At 38.0% G+C, this 27,121-nt stretch overlaps 1 protein-coding gene across 6 annotated transcripts in view; it reads left to right on the top strand.

The window, feature by feature from the left end:
- LOC131678665 (calcium/calmodulin-dependent protein kinase type II alpha chain) overlaps nucleotides 1–27,121 on the top strand; it is a 115,668-nt gene extending 88,547 nt beyond the window's left edge. For all 6 annotated transcript variants that reach the window (XM_058958934.1, XM_058958913.1, XM_058958942.1 and 3 more), the window contains 2 exons: nucleotides 723–12,620; nucleotides 24,137–27,121. In XM_058958934.1, the coding sequence (XP_058814917.1) occupies nucleotides 1,361–2,833 (1,473 nt within the window). In that variant the 5' untranslated portion in view covers nucleotides 723–1,360 and the 3' untranslated portion in view covers nucleotides 2,834–12,620; nucleotides 24,137–27,121. The remainder of the gene's footprint in view (nucleotides 1–722; nucleotides 12,621–24,136) is intronic.

Raw genomic sequence — 27,121 nt, 5'->3', positions numbered from 1 at the left:
CGCAGCATTCGAATTAACAGCCTAAGTGTATTCTACTTCACTTCGGTTATGTCCCTGGCATTACTTATCCATCTATTTTGTATGATTTGAAAGAAAGATGTGCGAATTAATTGGGTTCGACACAGTCGGTAATTAAAAAGAAGTGGCCAAATACTAAATTTAACAGGTTTTTTCGCTTTCAAACAGTTTGATTTGGATATACGGCCAGAAGGAATAAATTTCGTAAACAAACTATTTGCGGTTTCTAGTACGGTTTCTAACTCAATATTCTGATATACATTTAAATAGGGTTTGAATCATCCAAACAAATTTATATCGAATATACCATCATGTATCCCTGGTACTGCATTTAACGTGGGGTACAATGAAAAGCGGTTCCAGCATCACAATTTTCGTATAGCGCAAATTGTATATTGTTAATCAGATCAGTTATGTACAAACATCTTATTGGGAAGCATTTATAATAATTCAATTAATGAAACAATTCGCAACTGTCCAAAATCTCCGCCTCTCCAATCCCAATCACTGAACATCGGTTGTCTTGTCGCAAAATCGGCTACAAAGCTCTTCGGGTGATTGGCTCGACTTAATTTACAGCAAATCCCTTAATCATACCATTACGGAGTACAGCCCACACAAAAAAAAACCATCACCATCCATCTACGAGCGATGTATTTAGTAGATATCTAATTTCTCTATTATTCTCTGCCTTCTTCTTCCAGACGCAACCAGCTAGAGAGTAGTTAGCAGCCAAGGGTAGCCGAGCTGTAGCTCGTGAATTGAACCAATAATCTGCGGCTTCTTTAATGAGAAAAATCATCGCCCACTAGACAACCCCCTGTCGGTGTCAAGGAACCCTGCCAATACACGGACGGATACACGATACGCAGGATTTTCGACCGGCCGAAGAAATATGAGAAATGCTGAACGGTCCTTTCCCACATTAATTAAATCGACTAGTGCTACGACGAAGACGAAATTTTCGAGTGTTTGTGGTCAAAAACGGAAGCAGCTACCAACGGAATAGATTACATATCCGGGGGTGTGTTGTTTTTGGAGCCGTGTAGTGGGGGTTTGTTCTCGTGGCGTGTCTGTTAACTGACAGTGCACGTGCCTGGTGGATCGTGACTTTGGTGAAGATTCATCAGCAGTAGTGGAAGATACCCGAAAGATAATCGTTCATCGTTATATAAGATTTGAAACGTGATTAACTAACTGTTTGGCCCATAGTGAGTGTAATTTATCGTGGGTGGGTGTTTTGTTATCTCCAACGGACGATTGAGAGGGAAGGGGTAGTGCTCGATTAGTCGTTATTGTTTAATTGCATTTGGGCAAAATTCTCGCCAATATATTGAACGAAATGGCTGCCCAGCCAGCTTGTACCCGGTTTTCGGATAATTACGAAATTAAGGAGGAGCTAGGAAAGGGTGCATTTTCGATCGTAAAGCGATGTGTGCAGAAATCGACTGGATTCGAATTCGCTGCTAAGATTATCAATACAAAGAAGCTTACCTCGCGAGACTTTCAGAAGTTGGAACGAGAGGCACGGATATGCCGCAAATTGCAGCATCCTAACATTGTTAGACTGCACGACAGTATTCAGGAGGAGAATTACCACTATTTAGTGTTCGATTTGGTGACTGGTGGAGAGTTATTTGAGGACATTGTAGCCCGTGAGTTCTATTCAGAAGCTGATGCATCGCACTGTATACAGCAGATTCTGGAATCTGTCAACCACTGCCACCAAAATGGAGTCGTGCATCGAGATCTGAAGCCTGAAAATCTACTGTTAGCTAGCAAGGCCAAGGGTGCAGCAGTGAAACTGGCGGACTTTGGTTTAGCGATTGAAGTTCAGGGAGACCAACAGGCGTGGTTTGGATTTGCCGGTACGCCTGGTTACCTATCACCTGAGGTATTAAAGAAGGAACCGTATGGCAAAGCGGTCGACATTTGGGCATGTGGTGTTATCCTATACATTCTACTAGTCGGTTATCCGCCGTTCTGGGATGAAGATCAACATAGGCTGTATGTGCAGATCAAGGCTGGTACATATGATTATCCGTCACCTGAGTGGGACACGGTGACACCGGAAGCAAAAAACCTAATCAACCAAATGTTAACAGTTAACCCCTACAAACGAATCACCGCGGCTGAAGCACTGAAGCATCCTTGGATCTGCCAACGAGAGCGTGTGGCATCTGTGGTGCATCGACAGGAGACTGTGGACTGCTTGAAGAAGTTCAACGCCCGGCGCAAACTCAAAGGTGCTATACTGACCACGATGCTAGCAACCAGAAATTTCTCCAGCAAGAGTATGATTGCCAAAAAGGGCGAAGGCTCGCAGGTAAAGGAATCGACCGATTCCTCGAGCACTACCGTCGAAGATGATGACTGCAAAGCACGTCGACAGGAAATCATCAAAATCACCGAACAATTGATCGAGGCAATCAACAACGGAGACTTTGAGACGTACACCAAGATCTGCGATCCCCATTTAACTTCATTCGAACCAGAAGCGTTGGGCAATCTGATCGAGGGTATGGACTTCCACAAGTTCAACTTTGAAAATGTGCTTGGAAAGAACAACAAGGCGATTAACACGACCATCCTAAATCCACACGTGCACATCTTTGGAGAGGACACGGCCTGCATCGCGTACGTACGGTTAACACAGTACGTTGACAAGCAAGGTCACCCGCATACCGTGCAGACCGAGGAGACCCGGGTATGGCACAAAAAGGACAACAAGTGGCAGAATGTGCACTTTCACGGTAGCCGCAACGGTAGCTTCAGCAACACGGCAACGCAGTACGATTTTGTGAACCATAAGTAAATCCCAGTCTAGAGAGAGCCACTCCGGCGTTCATGGTAACGGTAATGTTTCATACTAACATGAACTTTTGTTTAATTTCAATTCAGAAGGAAAACACTACATCATATACTTGTTCGTTGAATAATAAATTAATGATGAAAAATAGTTTAAAGATTCTAATATCTCTGTAACCAAGGAAAAAACGTAAAGCAAACATGAATCAATGGTGACACGAAACGAATAGCTAAAGCAAGTGGCGGAGAACAATGCTTTTAAAAAAACACTCCCAATCAGCCGCAGGGGAAGCAAAATCTTACGCAAACATATTTTCATAGAAAATATATTGAGGAAATTTTAAAGAAAAAAAAAACTAAACATTAACGGTAATTACACACATTTTCGACGGAAGCAAACCTCGATTTCTCAAAAGAAACACAAAAAAAGCAGAAAAGATTATTAACAAAACAACATTTGCATTTTTTACAAAACCCAATTTAAAACAAAAATAAAAAAACGGTATGTAATGAAAGCAGCATGTTTGAAGAATCCAATTTCACTCATGTGACAGTTTAGTATCTCTCCCGTTTTTCAAGTACATTTCTCAACTTCTCTCTATCATTCATGTTTTAAAGTATTTACAAGAAAACAAAAGCTAATCAAGTGGAAGTAGTCAATAGAAACGAATTGAAAATTGCCTATGGTTCGGAAAGAAAGAAAATGAAACGAGATAAACGGCTGATGGTATTTAAAAATCTCGTCTCTCTAAACTGCCAGAGAGGTAGCAAACCAAAACAACATAGTGAACCTATTAACGCATAACTATCGATAGTGCTGTGCTAAAGAGAAAAAAGTAAATAGAACCCGAAACACGAATCTGCTGTTAGAGTGAGAAAGAATCAAGACTAAACACACAGCCATGTTCAAAAACAAGATTAAAGGATACGGAAATCGGTCGAAATCGGTTAAATGAATATTAGCGAGAGTGAGCCTAAACTAGTAAACAGTAGCAAGAGCAGCAACAACAATTGAAGCAAAAGCAAACCTACACACGCAGGCATGCAAACTTACACACATACACGCAGAAGGAACAAAAAAAAACAAAGAATAAACATCGCATCTTACTCTACATCGTCACCATATTAGATAGAAACGATTATATATACTTAAAAGGTAAACAAAAACATAAACTACTTTACGCGCATAATTGTACCATATAACATCACCAAAACAAACAAACAAAAGCAAATCTTAAATGAAAGGTGTGAAGAGCAAGAAGTAATAGAATGTGACACAGCAACACGTGAATCTGCTAGGCGTTTAAGATGTGTGAAAGTTGAAACTTGTTGCTTTTAGTAAAAGGGAAAAAATGACCATCACGATCTTAGTTTTTATGATTATATTTGAAGTGTAGCGTAATTTAGGAAACCCCCTTTTTGGATGAGAATGTTCTTGGATTTGTTGACCAACGTAATTAGAAGAAGAACAAACTCTAAAATTGGCTAGAGTGTACTTTTAAAGCTAAAGCAAAGCTAACGATCGGTAGCAGGTCACGGTACGGTATGAGAGCTTTGGAGTTCTGTTAAGTTTTATCGGCATTAACCGATACTGTTTTATACAATTGGTAGTAGTGTTAGCTGTTCAACATTTATGCAGCTTGAATCAAACATTTCATTTTTTATGGCAGCAACCTGGTTAGGTTTCTTCGAACTTGATTTTCATGATTGATTCAATTCAACAACGATAATAGTTCGAAATTGCCTTCGAACAAGCAGCTCGGCATCACTTCTATTCGGAAGTGGGTCATTCGTTAAATATAGAACTAATCATGGTCATCTCTGGAAGCCGACAAAGCTGTAACGCAATTGGTGGTCCTAACGTGAGAACCGCTAAACGAGTCGTTGCTCGAGTCTCATTTCTTGTTTCAGCCAAATTACCATATTCAAAAGAGTCAATGTGACATGTTGATCATGAGCTCACACTTAATGAAAGAAAATTTGGCCGACGATGTTCTTCAGAAACGAAAATTCCTCGGACATAAAATACACGGAAATATGAATTGCTCGTAAAAGAGGGAATATAATCCGATGTGTATAAAGGGTGTTAAGATCAAAAGTTGGTCAAACAAGAATGGGTGTAAATCGGTCTAACTTTTTATTGGAAAATTATATCATGTTTCCTTGGAAAGTTAAATTCATACAGAATACAGAAAAAAATATTCATGCGAACTTCCTTTTTTGCGAAAGCGAATTGCCGGACCATTCATTTGACTCCTTCCTTCAAGTTTTGCACAGCCTCTTTAGCTACTTTTTTCCTGTAGAACGCCAGCTTACCTTGAGCTGCATTTCTCTGGCAACTGTTTTTCGCGTCTTCTTGAGGTTCCGCTTGACGATTACCCAATATTTTTTCTAATGGGCGGAGCATTGACGTGTTGAGAGGGTCCTTCGGCACCACTTGAACCTTTTTCACGGCATACCACTCCATGACCTTCTTCCGTGATGGCAAAATGCCAAATCCGTCCAAAACAGAACGGAACAACTGGGTTGCTTGAGAAAAGGCGAAATACGTTTTTCCACACACTCCTGTGTCGTATTTTTTGGCCTCCATTTTGTTTTTTTTATTCGCACCGCAAGACCATACGTGTTAACGCTTCAAAGATCGAATACTGAATGCCTGTGCAAACACGCTCGCGATTGCGTTAGCCCAAAATGGCGAGGGGATCTCTCTCACTTTCTCTTTACCAGAATTGCTCTCATTCACTCTTCGTTGCTCTCGCAGTCTATACCCAGTAGAGTGACAGAAAAAAATGACCCCCATCGGCCCACCCCTGAGTCGATTGCTAGTCCCACCAGGAGTGTCTGCTCCAAATTTGAGCCAAATCGAACAAGTCTAGCTACCGGACCAACGTGCTTGAAGTTTGTATGGGATTTTTCGACAATTTACATAGAGAAAACCCTCTTGCTCACATTTTCACCGCTAGGTGGCACTGTATACATCAGATTATCACCAAAAGTGAAACTTAAGAAGATAATTTTATTATCTACAACTTTGTTGAAGACTGCAAAGCGATCCGACTCCAATAGGAAAAGTTATTAAACTTTTAACGAAGTGATGTCTGAGTCAGTTTTGCATGGGGCCTAGCAGTGCATGATAGTGTATCAGTACTAGGTTCTAACAAACTAAACATTTTATGGAATAATGGTTAGATTTAGCTGAATAGTATGTTCGGAAGAATTGTAGTACATAATACGAGTTATGTTTTGGTTAGAAAATTGTAGTTCCACATCTGACCGCATAGATGGCGCCAACACTAACTTTTCAACGAAGAGAGATAGAAATTAGGTGTCTTCCACAAAGTTGTAGAACAAGAATATTGCAGTAATTCTTCCAAACATCTCGATACTCTATCTCTCTCCGTTGAAAAGTTAGTGTTGGCGCCATCTATGCGGTCACAGATTGAACTAAAATTTTCTAACCAAAACACAACTCGTATTATGTACTGCAATTCTTCCGAACATACTATTCAGCTAAATCTAACCATTAATCCACAAAAATGTTTAGTTTGTTAGAACCTAGTACTGATACACTATCATGCACTGCTAGGCCCCATGCAAAACTGACTCAGACATCACTTCGTTAAAAGTTTAATAACTTTTCCTATTGGAGTCGGATCGCTTTACAGTCTTCAACAAAGTTGTAGATAATAAAATTATCTTCTTAAGTTTCACTTTTGGTGATAATCTGATGTATACAGTGCCACCTAGCGGCGAAAATGTGAGCAAGATGGTTTTCTCCATGTAAATTGTCGAAAAATCCCATACAAACTTCAAGCAGGTTGGTCCGGTAGCTAGACTTGTCCGATTTGCTTCAAATTTGGAGCAAGTACTCCTGGTGGGACTAGGAATCGACTCAAAGGTGGGCCGATTGAGTTTTCAAAAATTTATTATTTTTCTGGGCAGTCTATTACCCAGTAAACGAAATGGCGGACAGCCAGGTTAAACTAGATGCTGGCGATCGGTAGACTATAGAAACGTTGTTCTAGGCTATCCGCCGTAACTTGCCGTTTACTGTAAAAGTAGTGTGGGTAGATGCAGGCTAACGAAGCTCTCATCCGTTCATGCTTTTCTGTCTCTCTTTTTTTTTATTTGCTTTTTTTTCTTGTTTCCGGTCGTTGTACAAACATCGCATTATTTACACTGTTATTCGAATGCATTAAATAAAGAGTTTTATTATTTTTTTCGATCTAAGGTGTAGGAATCTTTCCGAACAAAACTTATATCCTAGAATTCCCGGTCGCTGCGCAAGCTTCCCGTTTTATCTACACTGTTATTTGAATTTAAAATTAAGGAGTTATCTTTGTTTCATTACTGTTTTTGTACTTCGGTGTGGGAAACGTTTAGTATTGAACTTATATCCTACATCCTGCACATACATTTCCTAGTTGATGGTCCCGGTTGCGATGTAAATGTTGCTCTGCCAGTGGTTAGACCCGAGATATTTCTTTGTGAACTCGAAAACGTAATGCGCCATCTTTCTTCTTCAGAGTTGGCATATAATATTCCTGTCCAGGAAGCTGTTTAAAATCTGTCTTGACGCAGGTTTCGTCATCCTATACAACGCAATCAAATTTCGTCTTATAGTCACAATTTGGTGTCCCCCGGCTTCTTGTAAGTCGGCTTTTCGGCTCGTTTTTAGCTCGATGTACGGTTATAGACGATACTTTTCCTCATTTTTGTAACCTCCGGCATTCGATTTCTCCCCGATTCAGTTTTCCTGGCTATCGATTAATGTCTGCCGAATAATTATATTACATCGGTTGACAGTTGATTTGGTCACATTCAACAATTTCGCCAACTTGGCGTGCAAGTAGCTCGGATTTTTGCGATGCGCGAACAAAATTTTGCTTCGTTGCTCCGCTTGCTTCGATGCCATTTTCACAACTGAACAGCAAATATCAAAATCAAACAGTAGGCATGATGTTACCCACATACATCTCTAAAAGGAGGGGTGTGTTTGTTTTTTAATGCACGATGAAAATAAAATGCGTCAAGTTGAAGTTGACCAATTTTTGATCGTAACACCCTTTATTACGAGAGTTCTTTTTAAAATATTAATATTATTGTTTATTGGGGGTTTTAACCGATTGGTCATTCGCCCGTATGATTGATGTTACAATAGTATTAGTTACATTTCATTCTACAGTCTAAAAGCTTTCCTTTTTCTTTTTTGGTATATTTTCTCTTGAAAGGGTTGGTTGTCTATTCAGTTGACGAAGTCGAGGAAGACCTCTCCAGCATCCAGCCGGGTTGTGGCGGAGGACTCACGGTTGGTTGGTTTTCACTTCGGGTTTCTGTAGTTGTTCCAGGTTGGCTCATCGCATCTCCAGCACTGCAAGGGTGTGGCAGAGGGGCCGTTGATAGTGTGGTTGTAGTGTTGTGTTGAGATTCCTTCGAGGGTTCGGTCTTGACTGATCTGAGTTGTGTTGGTGGGGATTTGCTCTGTTGAGATGTCTTCGAAAGTTCGGTATTGGCTGATCTGGGCCGTGGGAGACCTCTCCAGCACCCGGTGGGAGTGTGACAGAGGGCCCACAGTCGGTTGCGTTCCGCTAGTGGTGGGATTGATTGGAATTGACTGGTAAGGGACGCGGCGAAAGTGTGGCAGAGGGTCCACGTTTGGTCGAATTGGCTCAGATATGGTCGTATAGGCGAGCGTCCTTTAAAGATAGAAGAAGTACTTTCTCCCGGACTGGGTCTTTGGACAGGACAGAATTCGCCAGATCCAGCCGTCGCCGAAAGTTCTCGAGTTCCCAAAAGTTGCATAGGAGGTGTTCTACAGAGAGTCCTGTGTGGTACATTCTGGTGTTGGTTCTCTAGAGAAGGTGTGGGTGTGAGTACCTCTAGTGTGTCCCACTAGGAGTCGGAAGAGTATTCGCTGGTTTTTTAAACAGGCTCGGTCAGACTAGCGTTCAGCAATTCCCTTGACCTCCGCGAGGCCACGGATCTCTGCCAGTGGTTAGTGAATCCGTTCCGCAGATTCGTGTTGACCTCTATGTATATGTCGATTGATGGTATTTCTTCTGGAATTCGAACTGCACGTCTGCCGTGTAGGGCTAGCCGGTCGGCATCTATGTTCCCTTTGATGCCGCTATGACCAGGGATCCAGCACAGTGTGATCGGCGGGACACGATGGCCTGTACGAATGGGTGGTTTGAAGTTCTTGATACGAAGTCCCGTAGGACTGACAAGGAATCGGTTGAAATTACGGTTGGTTCATCGCTTTTTACATTAGTTTTTCTTGTGGGATGTAGAAATAACCCAGTCAAATCTATCCGGAATGTTTCCAGCGAATAAAATTCTCAATTTTAGAGTTGCGGATAATGATTCTAACTGCTACCAACTAGCGTACTTTGAATTTTACATACCCCACCTATAGTATTCCTCTTTCCATGTATCAATGTAAGATAGCAATGACTATTGCAGTATCAAGAGGCAGTCTCCAGTTAATTCGGCCCATGGTTATTTATCACCAGCCTCACAGGGCTTGGTTCTTCAACTTGATCGATCCAGCTTGCTCGTTGTGCACCTCTTCGCCGCATTAGGTTGTTGATTGTCATTCTGACGACATACCCAGCCCACCATGGCTGTCCAATTTTTGCTGTGAGAACGATGGGTTGTTCTCCCAGCTACGGTTCCAATTCGTGATTCATACGCCGTGTCGTCCAAAATTTGCGTGTCACACGTCATCAGAGAAGTCAACCGGCTCAACGGATTTCTGGAAAATCGTACCACTCGTGTCAATCCTCACTCTTCTTAGCAGTTACGGGTGTTCATGTCCTTGAGTACGAAAGTGACCCCGTTGGCTTCGTATCACTCCAAGACAACATTATTCAAGTGGAACGAAGCTAGATCTGGCCAGAAGATCGTAGGGCCCTCGTGTTGTTTCAACAGAGAAAGCAGACGCTTCTGTAGACACTCCTTTAGGTCGATATTCCCGTTTACAGTCCTGGTAGTCACAAACGGCGCACTCCGTTTGCCACATGAGCAGATCGCTTGCCAAATCATGTATTTATTGTCAAACTTCTGTTTCTGTTTCCTTACTTCCTCCTGAATATCAAACTTGTGCTAGGCGGTAAAGAGGAGGAGCTCAGCAAGCTGCCGGAAGTCCACCTTGATGTAAGTCCTATAATCCATGATGAGACAATCATGCTTCGTCAGGATCTAGGTGTACAGTTTCCGGGCCCGTAACTTTCCTACCGTATTTTGCAGTTCGTTACGATTCAAAGCCTTGTGCACTTTGTACGTATGCAGTCCCTCCCGGTCCTTGGCTCTCTGAAAGAAAGACTTGGACAGATTCAACTTTTGGGCCACATCCCTGACCGGAGCATTGGAATTTCGCTTAAGCGCCTTCACTACACGCTTGTGATCCTGATAGCAAATCATAATTGCGGGTCACATCGCGACTTATTCTAGGGACACTGTTTGCAGAAAATATGAAAACTGCAACAAAATAATATCTTGAGCAGATATGAAAAGTAACCCAATTTATTGCTTTAAACGTTCGTCCAAACACACATCATTTTTTTGTAATTTGTTTCAGCAAAATATTTTGCTGAAACTTTCCAGCAAAATAGGATTTGCCAAGAGTCTAGCTTTGAAATTTTTGCAGCTCATTATTTTGCGGAACATCAGCAAATCTATAGAATTCCATTGCTGAAACAATCAGTAAAAGAATACCAATTTGGCTGAGTTTCAGCAAATGAAACTGACAGTTCAGCAAATTTCGACAGTTTTAAATTGCTGTAATTTCAGCGAAATATTTTTTGCTGGGAATATTGCTACTATTTAAACTCGGCATAATTCAGTAAAATTTTCGGCAATCAAAATTTAGTGTGTATGGTGAGTGATGCGTGAGAAAATTACCCTTTATTGTATGTATACGTATCGCAACTGTCATAACACACCACCCGATCTCGTCCTTGTGCGAAAATACGCACGCTTGGTTTACTTTCTTTCGTTTACTGTGACTACAGTCGTGATTCGCTGGTTGGTCACTGTTTAACTGCTTTACCGCTTTTTAGTTGGACCTCCGCTAGTTGGACCATTGTCCATCTAAAAAGCATCTGGATGTCAAAACCTCGCGTAAAATTCACTTTGACAATCAAACTGACTTTAATTAGAGATGTTAGCAGATGCATTTTCGGTCCAACTAGCGAACCAAATTCGTTAGTTGGACAGATGATGTGGCTCAACCAGCGAATCACGACCGTATTGTAATAATCACTTAGGTGAATGACCTAAACTAAATAGAGGTTTAATCTTCTCCACTTTATCTAAGTATTCAAAATATAATGTTTAAATATTTGCTTACCATGAAAATCATAATTTACCACCGTTGTTCAAGACAAACATGACTTCTATTACCATTTGCCTAAAACGTTTGAATCAGCAGTTGCAAAAATTCCAGAACAAGTTCAATAATCCCACTCACTTAAGCTACTACTATTGTGGAAATGAACGAGCAGCAAATAATTGGCTAGCATTATAAATGACTCTCGCAAAAGAAAAAGATAATCAAAGAAACAATGTGAGCTGTCATCAGCGCCCACTTTTTGCGTTGTATGGGCTCAGTCGAAGGCAAAACAGAAACCAAGTGCAAAAAGAATACCAATCATCACCCACAAGATTTGTTTTTATTTATAGCATTGAATCTAAAGCGCCAAAGTATTTAGCAAAATTTATTATTAACCACAGAAGTAGTCGAAACACTGAGGATGGATAACTTTCCTAGCGACCCATCGACTATCGCATCATCATTATCGGAATCGCGAGTTCTACAGTGTTATTTTCTCCATGCTGGATGTCGTTCGTCCAATCCTTTCCACTGAAATGGTGCGTGTTGCGTAAGAAAACTATCCGTATCAACCTCGCAACTTTCATAACACCAACCACGCCGCCTGGTCTGACTTGAAGCAATTGCAATAGCCGAACTTAAGGCGGGGTGACAAGCCGTAAAAAGTTACAACGAGTCTTTGTCGTCAACCTCACGCCATGGTTTCCAGCCGTATTCCAGCAGCACCACAACCACAACACACTATCGGACAGTTCAATTCCACTGGTATGTTTGCCTCATCCTCATTATCAAGATCCTCCTTCCAGAAGGATGGACCGAACGGTGAAGTGCCATTCAATTTTGGTTCAACGACTCAGCATGTCGGGCTCTTGGTTTTGATTAGCTCGCTTGCTGGGAATATCCGTGACCGGAGAGCTGGTTTCGTTTCCGTTACACACCCACACCAGCCCTCAGCTACACACATACAGCAAAGCATGATAAAATTAATCGTGAGTGGGTGGTTAGGCGGTTGGTTGAAGAGGATAGCGAACAAATCAGGTGTCAAACTCAGATTGAACATGATAAATATTGGCGGAATGTCGTCGCGTCAATAGAGCACTGGTGATTGAGTAATGGCTCGGATAGCAGTTCAATCTGGCCATGTGGAAAACATAGGAACAACAAAAGCAGTAAACTGAAACCAGATGACAATGGCACGGAAGTAAATAAGTTAACGAGTGTTGCCCAGAGTTCATTGTAATCGTTGAACGCCGAAAAGTGATGCTAAGTGTTTGTTATCACGGAGCATGCAATGATTAACGAGCATCAGTTGAGAAAGTAAACCAACAAAAGGTGACTGTGAAGTAACTGAATACGAGGGGAATACGAGTAATGTTGTTGGGGAATCCGTTCCCGTCCAAGGATTGCATGTTCGTGATCGGAGAGGTGTGAAGGACACCATGGCCTAAATCAATCATTGATGGTAAGTTTCCTTTATTCTTTTGTACTGCTACGTGTTATACACACCAAAAAATAATGAAATTTAAACGACATGTAAATCAATACGAGTGTAAACATACAAAGCTTGAATGAAAAATTTGATTGAAAATTAAGTTGAATTCAATGCACTCAATGGGAGCATTAAAAAGCATATGATTTTACAATTTTGTTCGTGTGATATTACATGTCATTTATTTTACAGAAATATTGGATTAAAAACACATTAAAGTGCATTGTTATCCCGTTTAATGAAACTGTAATTTTCAATCAACGTGTAAAATTATAACAAAGTTCGTTGAAGAAAGCACAACAAGTTGTGTGTATTTGTGGTGGAACTAGACTTTACATTTATATTCATGCTCCAAATATGTGCATGAAATTAAATTTAAAATTACGAAATGTTTTTTTTTCTGTGTAGATGCTATCTAAACATCAACGATAGTTGGTATAGTTTTCATTATTTGATAACTAAATCGATCTGATTACTAACACATTTCTGATATAATTTTGTTATCTCCTTATGATCGAGAATGGCCTGCTTATACCCAGAATAGAGTGCCAAGGCCAATGCCATCGAAGCGATAATTGGATATGAATAAATGATAAACTAATTACAACTTGAAATTACACCCTGGTGTGAAATATCTTTCAGATCGACTGGCAGTAATATAAAATGCAAGATGACAGGCACGTAGCCAGAGGGGGGGCTAGGGGGCTAAAGCCCCCCCCGAAATTTTTCAAAAATAAATTTAAGAAGCAACATGTTTTTCGGTATCTCGTAAAAAAATTGTATCTTGTTTGGTTTCAACAAATTAATGGGAGAATGGTGAGGAAGATTACTATTTCGAGCCACCGAAGACATCGGTCACGATATCTACTCAGTATGCCGAGTCTGATAACACACTTCCTTTCATATTGTGTGACTCGTCGGAAGAACAAAAGAAACTGTTACTTTAATTCTTGCTGGGGTGATCCGTCGGATGATTGAATCGCAGAAGCAAGAAGTGGTGCTCCAGCCAAACGTGGAGGCTATTGACTTCCGGAATTTTTGTATAACCGAATTTCATGATGGGAAATATTTGCTGAAGGTGAAAATAGAGGTTATGCTTACGAACTTCGCCTTTAACGAGTTCTACCTTGTCAGGCATTCAGTACTTATGTTATTGAACAAATAAACCCAGGCGAAACCAGTCATTTTGCAACTTGTAACACGTGGTTGATTCTCATATATATGGATGATGAGAAAATCAATGTTCGGCTACAAGATCTGATACCACTTACTTGAACCGCGGGCGAACGACCAGGAGGTTAAAGCCCCAATAAACAAACTTAACTTATTTGAACCGTGGCCATTAAAAGATTCCTGTCACATTTGGAAAAAATGGAATTTATTATAAAGGACACATCTAGGAATTAGACGGGCAGGGTCAGCTAGGATTTCGTCCTAGCTGACCCTGCATGTACAAAACGCAATGCGATAGTATCATTATACACGTTACATCTTTGCACATCCATAGTCTCCAATACGATTACCTGAAAAACAAACAATTGCCAAATTTGTGGCTGCTGTTCATATAATATTGACGGCAAAAACTGCGTCTAGTATCTCAAAATTAACAGTGGACATGGCAGTTACCACGATAATAATACGGAAGTGTACATGATAGATATGAACGACCACCAAGACGCGGTTGGTTATGAAAAATATTTCTCAGTCAGTAAACAGGTCAATCGCACGAGATCTGTTGGACAACCATTAGCGTTTTATCATTTTCATTGTTTACATCGTGGAAATATGTTAAAGGCTCAAGGCTTCATTTAGCTAACGCATTGAACCGACTCAAATAAACGAATTATATAATAAAAAATTGGGAGTTTCATTGAAAACTGAGTATAAAAACTGTCCCAAAATTTACATTTATCGCTAGTAATGGCATCTAACAAAACTCATTTTATGCTAGATATTGGCCTGAATAAAGAAAGTTAGTTAAATCATACGCAAATTGGATTTTTGTAATAGATTAGAGCACTGTACGCTTAATATAAACGTCAGGCATCTCACTCAAGCGTGCTAAACAAAAACATTTCAATTAGCTGATAACATAGTTGTAGCCGAGACGACAGTTTTTTTTTTATTTTCGCATCATTTTAATGCAATAGTATTTCTATTGACACTCAATTTCATTTTATGTGAGGAATGCTGGCCGTATTGAAACACTGTTAGTCTGGAAAATCGAACAATAAGCAAGAAAAACGTGAAAAAGTAAACAAGCCAAAAAGTGGTAAACCAGCGGTTTTCCTGAGGTGTTCATCAACCCACGAATCGTATATTACTAATTTTGTTTATATGAACGTACACAGTAGCGGTAGGACTAACTGACGTGACTTACTTTCCTTCGGATGTCAATTGATCAATTGATGCTAAACCACATATTAGTCAATCAACCATAATAAACTAAATGTTGCAACCACCACCAGCATTTTAGTCGCTTTCGATGGTTTATAATTAATGCCTATGTAAGTTTGAAAACGACGTGTCGATAGATTGATCAGACATCAGTAGGTTATCACGGAGAGCGACTAAAATGTTGTAACTAGTTGAGTCTATAAGTCAATAAGGTGGGATTATTGTTTCGATTTCATGTTTTCATTATATTACAGTCTTTCGTTTTATTTTTGGTCTTTATGGAATAAGATGATAAGACATCACGGAGAAAAAAAGCAAAAAGGAATCAATAAATTGAAATCGAAGGGGAAGTAAGTGCGATGTATTCCCTTCTATGTATCGAAATTAAAAGATGCTGAAATTATTGAGCTTGTTCACATTTATAGTTTCTAGTTATGTTGTCAGCAATGAAGCATTTAGTAAAATTTTACGTAAATTAGATGATAGTAGTAACTGTGTTAAGTGATTTTCATTCGATTTGTGGACAATTTTCTTGAATAGATTAAATTCCGGGCAGTTACCTTTAGTTGATTAAATCATTGAAATACATAAGTCATTCCACGTAAGTTTTACAACCAAAATTTCTATTTCTTCCAAAATGTTTTCTTACATTCTTTAGCTAAAAATAATTGACGCGTATTTTTTGGTTTGGCTTAATATTATATTTTTTTCAAGTTATTCGCTTTTGAACTTTTGAAGTCTATAAAATTGAAGTTTTTCAATCTCTAACTCGGAAACGACTCGATATATGAAAAAAATATTAAATAAAAAAAATGGCGTTTTCAAATAAGCTTACCAAATTAAATCACAATTTTTTTGTTATATAACTTATGAAATTTGCAATTACTTGAAACAAATTGAATTTTTTTAAGGTTGGACCAAATTTTTTATTTATTATTTTCTTTAAGTATTAAAATTATGTTAAAAAGATTGTGTAAAAATTTGGCAGTGGAATTCTTTACGAGATATTACAATTATAAACATAAAACAAGGCAATTTTACACTAAACGCCCAGTGAAAGGCCTGTTATAACTGAAATATCTCATAAAACACTTCGAGTTCCATTCTGAAATTTTCACATAATCTTCTTAATATAGTTATGTAATCAAAATAAATTTGATTTCGGGGGACTTTAAAAAAATATATGCTTTTAACATTAGAATACCCCCAAAAAAAGTCTTCAATTTGCAGAATGCGAGTCATTCCACGATTTACAACTATAATTTTAGTTCCCTCCAGTCTTTTTGCATTCTTTAGCTGAAAATTATAGACACGATTTTTTTACTTAGGCTGAATTTGATTTTTTTTTTTTGATGCGACTTTCAACGAAATAGGAGGAAAACACAATTTGTTCCGAAGCGCCATCTTGGAGGCAGATAATCCCCACCAATAGCACACAAACACGCTCCATAACAAATTCCTACTATGCATAAATTTTTACGGCAATTGGTCAAGCCGTTTGGGAGTCCATAAATCATATACATACAAATATCGACTTTTAATAATATAGTGATTTTTTAAAGTTTTATAAATTTAATAGAATTGGACATTTTTCATTCCCTGATAACTGAGAAACTATAAGATTTCTGGAAAAAAGCATTAAATAATAAAAGCTGCGTTTTCGAAAGATTTCGGCGGATTTTTTTTTGTAATATTTGTTTTTGTTAAAAAATTTATGTATTATGCAAATATTAGTAACAAATAATTTTTTTTTCAGGGTAGAGCCAAAAAAATCTTTTTAGCTTTTTCAAATAGTTTATAATTATATCGAGAAGATTATGTACAAATTTCAGAAAGAAATTCGAAGTATTTTACGAGATATTTCAATTACAATAGGCCTATCACTAGGCGTTTGGTGTAAAATTGCCTTGTTTTAAGTTTATAATTGTAATATCTCGCAAAGTATTTTGATATCCACTCCCAAATTTTTGCACAATTATTTTAACATGATTCTTAATATTTAAAGAAAATAATAAGTAAAAAAATTGGTCCAACTTAAAAAAAATTAAATTTGTTTCAAACAATTGCAAATTTCATAAAGAAATTGCATTTTTTTTCAGTAAGCTCATTGAGTACACAACTTTTTTATTTAATTTTTTTCATATATCGAATCGTTTCCGAGTTATAAGTGATTGAAAAATGATCAATGTTATAAACTTCAAAAGTTCAAAAACTAATAACTTGAAAAAAAAATCATATTCAGCCAAAATAAAAGATACGTGTCAATTATTTTAGGTAATGAATGCAAGAAAAAAAAATTGGAAGGAATTCAAATTTTGATTGTAAATCAGACGCGGAATGACCCATATATTTTGATCCTATTGATCACCAAAGATCCTCCTTCCTAACTGGGGTATGTCAAAAAATTATGTTAGCATCTAATGCATATGCATTAGAACTGGTAATAGTTACAGGACGCCAGATCAAGAAAATAGAAGTTGAACCATCTACAATTCGTTTGCTAAATCAGAAGATTTTGTGCAAATTTCGACATTCTCTTCGATCGAACATTTTATGGATATTTTTCTACTCATTTCGATTTAGCGTCATCTACACCTTTTAAACGTGTAGCTTAGAACACCTTGCGTTTTCCAGCACCGTCAAGGATTGTCATATTCGGTTAGCGCATAAATACTGAGAACTCTAGAATATCCATTGTTGCAACGAGAGTAAATTGTAATTTGTAAATAAAAATAAATAATAAAAATCAAATTTAACATCAATAATGTACTACAGTCTTTCTTGTGACAAAGAACATGGATTGTCTTAGATTTGGCTTTTCGTTTTTGTTTCTAGTGACAATATGAAGTAATTAGAACTAAAAGCTTTATGCAGGGGCGGGTAAAGCGTAGTTGGTAAATCAATTGCCTTGTACGCAGCTCATCACGGTTCGTTCATCAATCCCGCACATATGGGGTTAGAAATTTTTCTAAAGAAATTTTTTTAACCCAAAAAGAGGCGAATAACCACAAGGTTAAAACCTCTATAATCGAAATTAAAAAAAAAGCTTTATACAATACTTTTTTAAGCCCCTCCCGAAATAAACTCCTGGCTACGGGCCTGCAAGATGAGTTTAGTGTTTGATCATGAGCTCTCGTATGGCACGGCTGATAGTGTTCCTGAATTCGCGAACAACTAACTCGCTATGAATTCTAAAATTGTCACGTTTTACGATGCGAAAACAAGACAATCGATCGAATTAACGGGATGACCTACTTTAGGAAGTAGAAAAGAAACTTTTTCGCGATTTTTGTAAGAGAACCAGTCCACATATTTTCGAAAATCTTAAATGTATTTTAAGTTTAAAAGATGTCTTAGGTAATTTCAGAAATATAACCGAAGATAAGTAGGATACATGTCGAAAACAACCTTTTGTAATATCTGCTGAAAGATGGCAATAATTATGTAGATATTTATATATGAATCGAAATGGAAAAGATTCTTTGGATTCTCACAAAGTTGTCCTGCAAATAGAATTCGCTGTTAGTAAAAAATCGATACGGCAGCAAAAAAAAACTGAATCTATCTATCACCGATATTTAGTTAGAGCTAACAAAATTTCAAAACGCGAGACAATGATTGGATCAAGAATTTCATCTGTTGTCAGTTTTGGAAGCTGTTGCCATAAATAAGAAATATGCCATAAATTAGTTTCGAAAGATAACATAAAGGATGCAGCGTTTCTAGCTCGTTTTTTCCGAAATCAATAAAATGTCAGTTCGGTCTGACTTAACACCGACCAGATGCCATTCGCTATTCAGCGTTTTCACATGTCATTAGTTCTAATTTTGACAATGTTCGTTGAACTAATCTGCTCAGTAAGAACAATTCAGCTTACATGAAGGACCATCCATAAATGACGTAGCATTTTTAAGTTATTTTTAACACCCCCTCCCCCCTCCACCAACGTAGCATTTCGTCACAAGCCTCTAAATCCCCCTGGTAATTACGTAGCTTGACGTTAACCCTCTGACCCGTAAAAAACATTAAAAAAATTAAAAAAAAAACGATGTTAGATGAAACGGGTAAGATTGTCGTAACACCAGGTCAACCCCTATTCCCCTACGTAGCATTACATGACCCCCTACCCCCCTGACGTCACACATCATCACAAAATACAAAACTCCCCCTCCCCCAAATAATGCTACGTCATATATGGATCGTCCCTCAGACTAGACCTCGAACGTCAACGAATGTCAATAACCCGGATTGATATCGCTATCTAGCTTCAGTTAGAAAAGGGGGGAAATTGCTGCATCTCAATTAACAACCTAAAGTGAACTGTTCTTCGCTCTGGCAATGTCTCTAACATGGGGAGTGTTAAGGTTAAACAGAGAATGGGCAAAAATCGAAATCGAAAAAAGCAGTTTTTTTCCACACCGTGTGGTAGATCTTCATAAAAATTAATCAGCATATGTAGAATGTTGTAACAGTACTGCTGATTAATTTTTATTAAGATCTACCACACGACGTGAAAAAACTGCTTTTTTCGTTTTCGATTTTTGCCCATTCTCTGTTCAACACCATGGCTTAGAAAGTGAAGCAATGAATATGATGAAGAGAGCTCCATGCTCTAAATACATCACGCCCTGTGAAGAAACATGACTAAGCATAAATAATTTTGGTTCTAGAAAATAAAAAAAAATAATTACAATGTGCTAGAGTTTATTGAATTGACCAAATATAGTGTCCACCCCCCATTTTGATAATAAAAATCGGTCTAAAAATGGCGAAGTTATTAAATTTTTCCCAATTCAGAGTTTTCGCACATGGACTCAGGCGAAAAATGCACTTTCGACATAATCGCTATGGTGCAGTGCTGATCATAGTGTCGATGCCACAGACACCCCTTAAGCGTCATGAAAACCCATAATAGCGGACGTGTCTTTGGGAAAATAATGAACCATTTGCATATTTTTCAAAACAAAAATTAAAAAATAGCGATTTTTATATTAAAATCGTGCAATATTTCTTACAATAACATAGCATACCGTTAGGAAGGCCTATTCCTTTTCTTTCCAGAACTTTAAAAAAATCGAAAATCTGCTGAAAGACGTCGCCCAACATCTTCAACTGGGCGTTGCTGTCAAGCTGTCCTAAACGATTATTGTCAAAAAAGGGCCATTAAACGTATTACGAACTGAACAATTTAGGCCGCCGTTATGGCACGTAAAAAGCTGGATAGCTATAGCTTACGTCAGTGATAGAGCATTGTTTAAGAAGACAGCGTTGAACGCATCATGAAGTGCGTAGAATTTTTTGCTGGTGTGGACAAAGAAGTTCGTATTGTGAATTAACGGTAAATCTACTCCACTATTTTTTTCTTCTTAGCCAAGAAACGCTTATTCCAATAATATGAACATCTTGCGGCAATATGCGTGAAACAAAAGCTTCTTCATGATGACATATAGATGTCAGCACTAAAATATAACCTTATTCCAGTACAACACATCCGGATAAGATTCGATATGTGGGCTGATTTCTGTTGGAATTCCAACCCAAATGCCACAACCCACCCACTGAGACGTCCCACGGCTCACAGAAACGAGGCTTGCTACTCCGCGAATTGACAGTTGTCGGTGACGTCAGAGAAATCGTTGAGATAAACAAATGGATTTCTCGAATGATGTTAATTGACAACATTTGAGCTCTTAAGGTGAAAAAAAAATAATATGCAACGGATTCATGACGTAAATTACGCCATAATTACTCTAGACACAGTGGATAATCAATGCATCTTTATGATTATTAGCGAAAATCAGAAATTTGGTTGCATGCCATAGAAAACATATCTCATCGTAATTTCCTGTTACCAGACAAGGTTTTGGACGTCGGCATAGCTTCCTTGTGATCTATCAGGTGCCGATCATTCGTTAGCAGCAAACAATAAATGAATTTCGTCTAATTGTTTTCACCGACGATTTCTATGACGCGCACTCGTCAAATGTTTAGCCTAGTATATGTAAGCCGTGGAGTCGTCCAAAAAATTGTTTCAAAATCGTTCAACACGGGTCCAACGATGGACGTTTGTTGAATGGTTATTTGGACGTTGTCCAAATTGGTCCAACGAACGTCCTTTTGGACGATTTTGAAACCAACCGTTCTTAGAGGGCATTCTGACTCAATCGGTTTTCGAATCGCTTATTACATTTCACCTGATATTTTGATAGGAAAGATGAACGGAGACAAGCAACGGAATCTGTCGATATAGAGAGTTATGAGAGAAAGAGTTTCAACTTTTCACTTGGTGGAAACTAATGGATAGAATGTATCGGCGCAAAACAGTTTTTTTTTAGATTTTATTTGATTTTTTTTAAATAAATACCTAAATAAACTTCTACAAACTGTTCCCATATTTTTTCTGCATCAAATGTTGATTTATAACTCTTAAATGCATGTAACTCATTTTTCAGTGGTGCTATTTCTTCGACATGGATACGATATTTACCTCTTGTTGAGGCTTTCTATCACAGAATTCGGTATGTTGCAAATGGCTACAGTATGCATTTAAGGGATAATATTGTAGTTTCTCCAAATACCTAACTTTCAACATTTTTCCCACACATTTTAATTCACGTTAGCCGAAGCAACGCCATCTCTTAAATATACACTATACTTGTGAACAGGGACGGGACAATTTATAGAATTAGAAATGCAATGCAATTTCAAAAGATCGTTCAGAGCGCAACTGAAAAACTTGAACACAGCATTCTCGTAAAATATATGGGGCCGTAATGCGTTTTGTTGTATAAACATATCAATGAAACGTACAATTTCGTGATTTCGAAAATCTTGATTTCCTCAAAATTTGCTATGATTTAAGGAGAAACGAACAATGGTACGATAACCGAAAACGAAAAAAGCAATGTTACATCTTAATGAAAATCTATCAGCTTATGTAGAATATTGGTACAGCCCCATTCTCCGTTCAATCTTAAGAGAATACAATTAGCATTGCTTCTAAAATTCCGTTATAATACAAATCCCATGTAGAACCTGTTGTGTCAGACACCGCACCTATTCAAATAGATCGTTGTTCCCTGTTCAGGACTAGTACCATCCACCATTCACTGCGGTCTTGGTCGGACATCAACCCATTCAGTATTTTGCTGTATGATCCGCCACATTCATGATCGGAGATGTGGTAGACGGACTTGTTGTTGTTGTCCATGATCATCACCAGTGCAGGATCGGAAGATATCAACTTGAGAGATCGTCTGAACCCGGAAAATATCTCATACTGCATTTCTTCGGACTGACCTACTTTTGATGGTGTGGTACGGTGTTATTGCAACCGGTCCACAAGACCTAGCTAAAAATTGTATTTATAATACCTGCTCTGAAAATATAGCGAAATAGTCTTAGAGCGCTAGCGGGTGCTCATTCAGTGAGCTATTTTCGCGACTTCCAGAGGGTTAAGCTTCAAATAAATATTTATGCTAATATAATTAAGTTCAATAAACCAATCATTGTGACATGCGGTCGACATTATTCGCATGTATTTTATTGACCATATGGTGTCCCACGATTTTCGTGTAATTGATACCAACTAGACAATTTGGTCATCCCTGCCGCTGCAGGTCTGCTTTAATCCCATTGTTCCGTACGGTAACTCCCCTCTGTCTGCACGATATACAAATATGGTTTTCTATCAGTTTCCAGTGGTAGTCGAGGGTCTAGATATTGTGCCTTGCAGGATAATCGCTCGATATGCGATTATATGAAAGCTCAATTGAGATAGGCGCGTGACAGCCGCCTATATAAATGTATAGGCAGCTTTTTCCTTGAAGCTTTCGAAAAGCACACAGCTGGCAGAAAAATAAAGCTCCACTGAAATCTGCTTGCGGAGCAACTGCGGCTATATTTGATGCGCCTTTCAGACGCCCGCAATGTGAGATTTTATTATAAGCGCGACAATAAGAATAAGAAGAGTGGCAGATTTTACAAACGCAAAACAGATTCAAGATAATCTGCATAAGGTGTATGCATGTGTGTACAATAATATTTTTGGTGGCAAAAGCTTTGAGAGGCTGAAAGCACTATATTCTATATTCAAAACATTGTTTTAATTAATTTCTTTTCTATTAACCGCTTTTTTGGGAAGTGAATCAGTATTTACGCAATGTCGATCTTGCCAATCGTAAAACCAAAACTCTCGCTTTACGTATGCCTATACCTTATCTGGTACCATCTTGGGTTTTCACGTCATTTGCAGTTTGACAAGACCAAAATTTGACAAGACCATAATTTGATGTTGGAACGGTCTATCCCTGAGAATGATCATAGGAAGAGCAATCCCTCGGTGGTAGTCAGGATTAATCACCGCCAATATCCATGAAAATTGTTGTTTTATAAGTTTTATTTTTGGATCGATTGTTTTTCCTTATATACCGCGTTATACCTTTAGTCGACAGAAAAATGAGTGCCCGTATTTATGATGTCAGTAGAACGTCATGGTGGGGTTTGACATTTCGAGTGACCGTAACTTACTTATCGGCGAATCAATAATGAACCAAAAATTAAACGCTAGAGGCAAAGGCCTGGTATTACCCAATTCATCATTCATTTACTCTTATTCTGTTTACGTCTGTTCAACTATTGGGGCTCCCTAGTTCAATAGTGTCCAGGGGCCCTGACTCAGTTAATCCATTCCGGAATCAGTTCGGAATTCTGATTGAAATCAGTATGTCAAGTGCAACAACCGATTCCGGAATCGGTTGTTGCAGTTGAGGGAGCTTGTTCACATGCACTTTGGAAATATTTGATTCCACCAAGTAAGAGAAGCTTGGTCCGAAATGCTTTTGAATTCTAACACCATGCAAACAAGCTCGCCGTCAATTATTCGAGCATTTTAACTGAAATGACGTCATCTTGCAATGTTTCATTGAAATAGGTCTCAATCTCATACTGATACGATACCACTGCCAATTAGTTTTGTGCCGTACAATTGCTGTTAAATCTGCCGTGGCTGCAGGCGCTGAATGTCCTTGACACGTTTCTGTCCAGTTGCATAGATAGTAACTTTTTTTTTTCAATTTCTCGTTCTATTTCAGGTGTCGTTCATACTGGCCAGTGCCAGGTTCTGCGGACGTATCGTCTATAAAAATCCTTCTTATTAAGCTGTGTCCCTCGCAAACAAACATCAACAGGAAAAACAGGAAACCCACATACTGGCATTTTATCGAAATACTACTCGTATTGCCATCTGAGATTCCGAGTTGTACACGACCGCAGCTGCGGTTACTATCGAGGAATATGAATTTCTCACTAAACCGAAGGTCAGCTGATCCACTTCAATGAGTACGCTGTAAAAACAGTAGCTGACTGACAAGGAAATTCCATTAACCCTCTGAATTGGATGTGTAAAGGTGCAAAGGATTCCGTTACCAACGTTTTGAGGGAGTGGCAAACTGAATCGTAAACATGATGCACGTGAAATGAATGGATTGTGTCGTGCTTGAGCAATAAATTGATTCGATATCATGCGGATAGAAAAACGTTTTCAATCAGATTAATTCGAACGAATTTCAAGCAAATAGCTAACACATTATAGTTCACAATTCAAATTCCACATTTTAAACTGTAGGTAATTAAAAATTTTGTTTTGAACTATTGCAACACTCTCATGTCGCACATTTATTCTCCTGCTTACCGGTTTCGGATTCATACCAGCGAATTTTCTCGGTTTATAGACAACAAAGCTTTAAAACATGTTTAGATAACACACTACAGACTGATCACAGAGTTGGCGAAAAATTGTGGAAGATTGCTTTAAAGGATATAGAAGTCGACTTTCAGTAATCTACTTTTTGTGTAATCGAAGTATTTGTCCAATCTGACACTAGTTGAAAAGTGTTTCGTCGAGATAAGTGAACTTAAATCAAGCACTCTTAGATGTGACATAATTTGTAAGATAAGAATTGCGTTGAATTGATGCTAATGAACAGAAGAAAATAGGATGTAATGCAGGGTTATGAGGTATTTGTCAAAACTGTTTCTATTTTGCGTTTAGCAAAATTTGTAGGATGCCAAAATATTACCAATATGTTACTGGTTACGTTTATGTATATAAGTTCATTTTTGAGCAACATTTTTTTTTGTTATTCGTAAAAGATATACGTTAAGAAACAAGTTAACTAAATGCAAGTTATAGATAAAACAGAGAAACTAAGCTCGAGTAAATGCTGGTGTAACGAAGGTATATAAAATAAAAATTAAACAACGATTTAGTTATTCAGTTGCTGATCGATCGTATACGCCGGCATTGAGATAACCGTCGTTGTAGGCATTGAGGTACACCAAAAACATTTTTCATCATTTTATCATTTTTCGTACGATAATGATTAGAAATATAAAAAAATGCTTAAAAGTTTAAATCACCACAGAGAACATATTCCCTGTTTCAAAGCTCACACATACACACTTTCCACAGACATGCAGAAACATTTCTCGTCCCAAGGCGTATACATATACATGACACATGCTCCGGAACCCTTGTCCTGCTGTCAAGCATACGTTCTAAATGTAAACTTGATATAAGACGTGTTTCTTACTCTTGTGTTGGAATATGCCCTTTGCTCAGTATTTACGATAGAAAACATTTAAATTATGCATCCGAAAAGTTTCCTATACTGGTTGTATGCTAAACATATTCACAGGAATGATGCATGCTTTCAAGTAATAGAGTCGACTCAGGAAAGGAATAAAGGTGCGAAGCATTTGGATAGTAAATACAACTGAACTTTTTTCGTAATCCCTATTATGGTATAAGTACGAGTTCATTGCGTAATTCAATTAACAGCTTTCAATTTATAGAAGCAGCCAATGTCAACATGGACGATGTTTTTTTTCCACGATTTTTCATATGTGATTATATGACTCCTATTCATTGAATATAAAGTACAGTGTGCAGAAAACTGTTAAAGTTTTGGAGATCTCTTGAAAAAATTTCTTGCCCGTTATTATGAATTAATAAATAATATGATAATTTACTCCTTTTAGAATTTTCAAAAGAGCTGTTTACCATTCCTTCACATTGTCAGTGTGCTTTCAAGTGTTATGAATAATCCACGACAAATCACCGATTCGCTTTCGAATAAACGACATAATTTAAAGCCACCGAAACAATATTACTGCTGAAAAGGTATAAAAACAATAACAATCAGAAACAGTATAGAAAGTGCCAAACGATACACATCGTTATTGTTTATTTCTCATTTTGCTTACTTCAATCGCTACCGCTGTTCTTTTGTTACTGAGGCAACAAACTTTCACAAGCAAGAAATCCATGCAAACCGCACACCATAAACTCCCACCCTGACAGATATTTAGATTGTAACTGTTCCACAGAAACAAACCATTTAATTTTGATTATGCGCAATACTTTTGCCTTAAAGTTTTTTTTTCTGGTGTCAGTATTCAAACAGTTACGAACGGAGAACTCTCTGACCAAAACAATTGTTTACTTAAACTAAAAACATTGAACATACATAGTGTATCGTGAAAGCAAATATGTAAAGATAAAATCAAGAATCATTGCACCATTTAACTTTCCAATATGCGCACTTTTCCCAGTTCAAAACCAAATTTCACCGTCGGAGTGAAATATAATAAAAAACAAAAATCCCTCCTGCTAGAAAACACATTACGCGAAAAAAAAATCGACAGCCAACCAACCACGCTAAATAAAATAGAACAAAGGATCTCTTAATATAAATATATTTTTGAATATTCGTTTTTTACCTTTAACAAGAAGGACTCACTTGTTATTGTATGCAGTGAAGAAATGCAAATAGACAACCAAAAGTAGAAAAGCAACAATTCGTTTAGCAACACACATAAAGTTTAATTATACAGAAACACTTACACTAAACACACACATGCATTAGCAATTAGAACTCTTTATTAACAGTGTACGTAAGCATTTTTGAAGTAAAGTTTAGCTTGGTACACTCGTCGAAGATCTTTTCTTCTCTATCTCTTTGATAATCGAACTGACGCTCGAAATAACTAAAAGTTTAAAGAATGCAGATGGAATC

This window comes from Topomyia yanbarensis, chromosome 1 (genome assembly GCF_030247195.1).
Source record: "Topomyia yanbarensis strain Yona2022 chromosome 1, ASM3024719v1, whole genome shotgun sequence".
NCBI lineage: Eukaryota > Metazoa > Arthropoda > Insecta > Diptera > Culicidae > Topomyia > Topomyia yanbarensis.
This window is presented reverse-complemented; position numbering and strand designations above follow the sequence as displayed.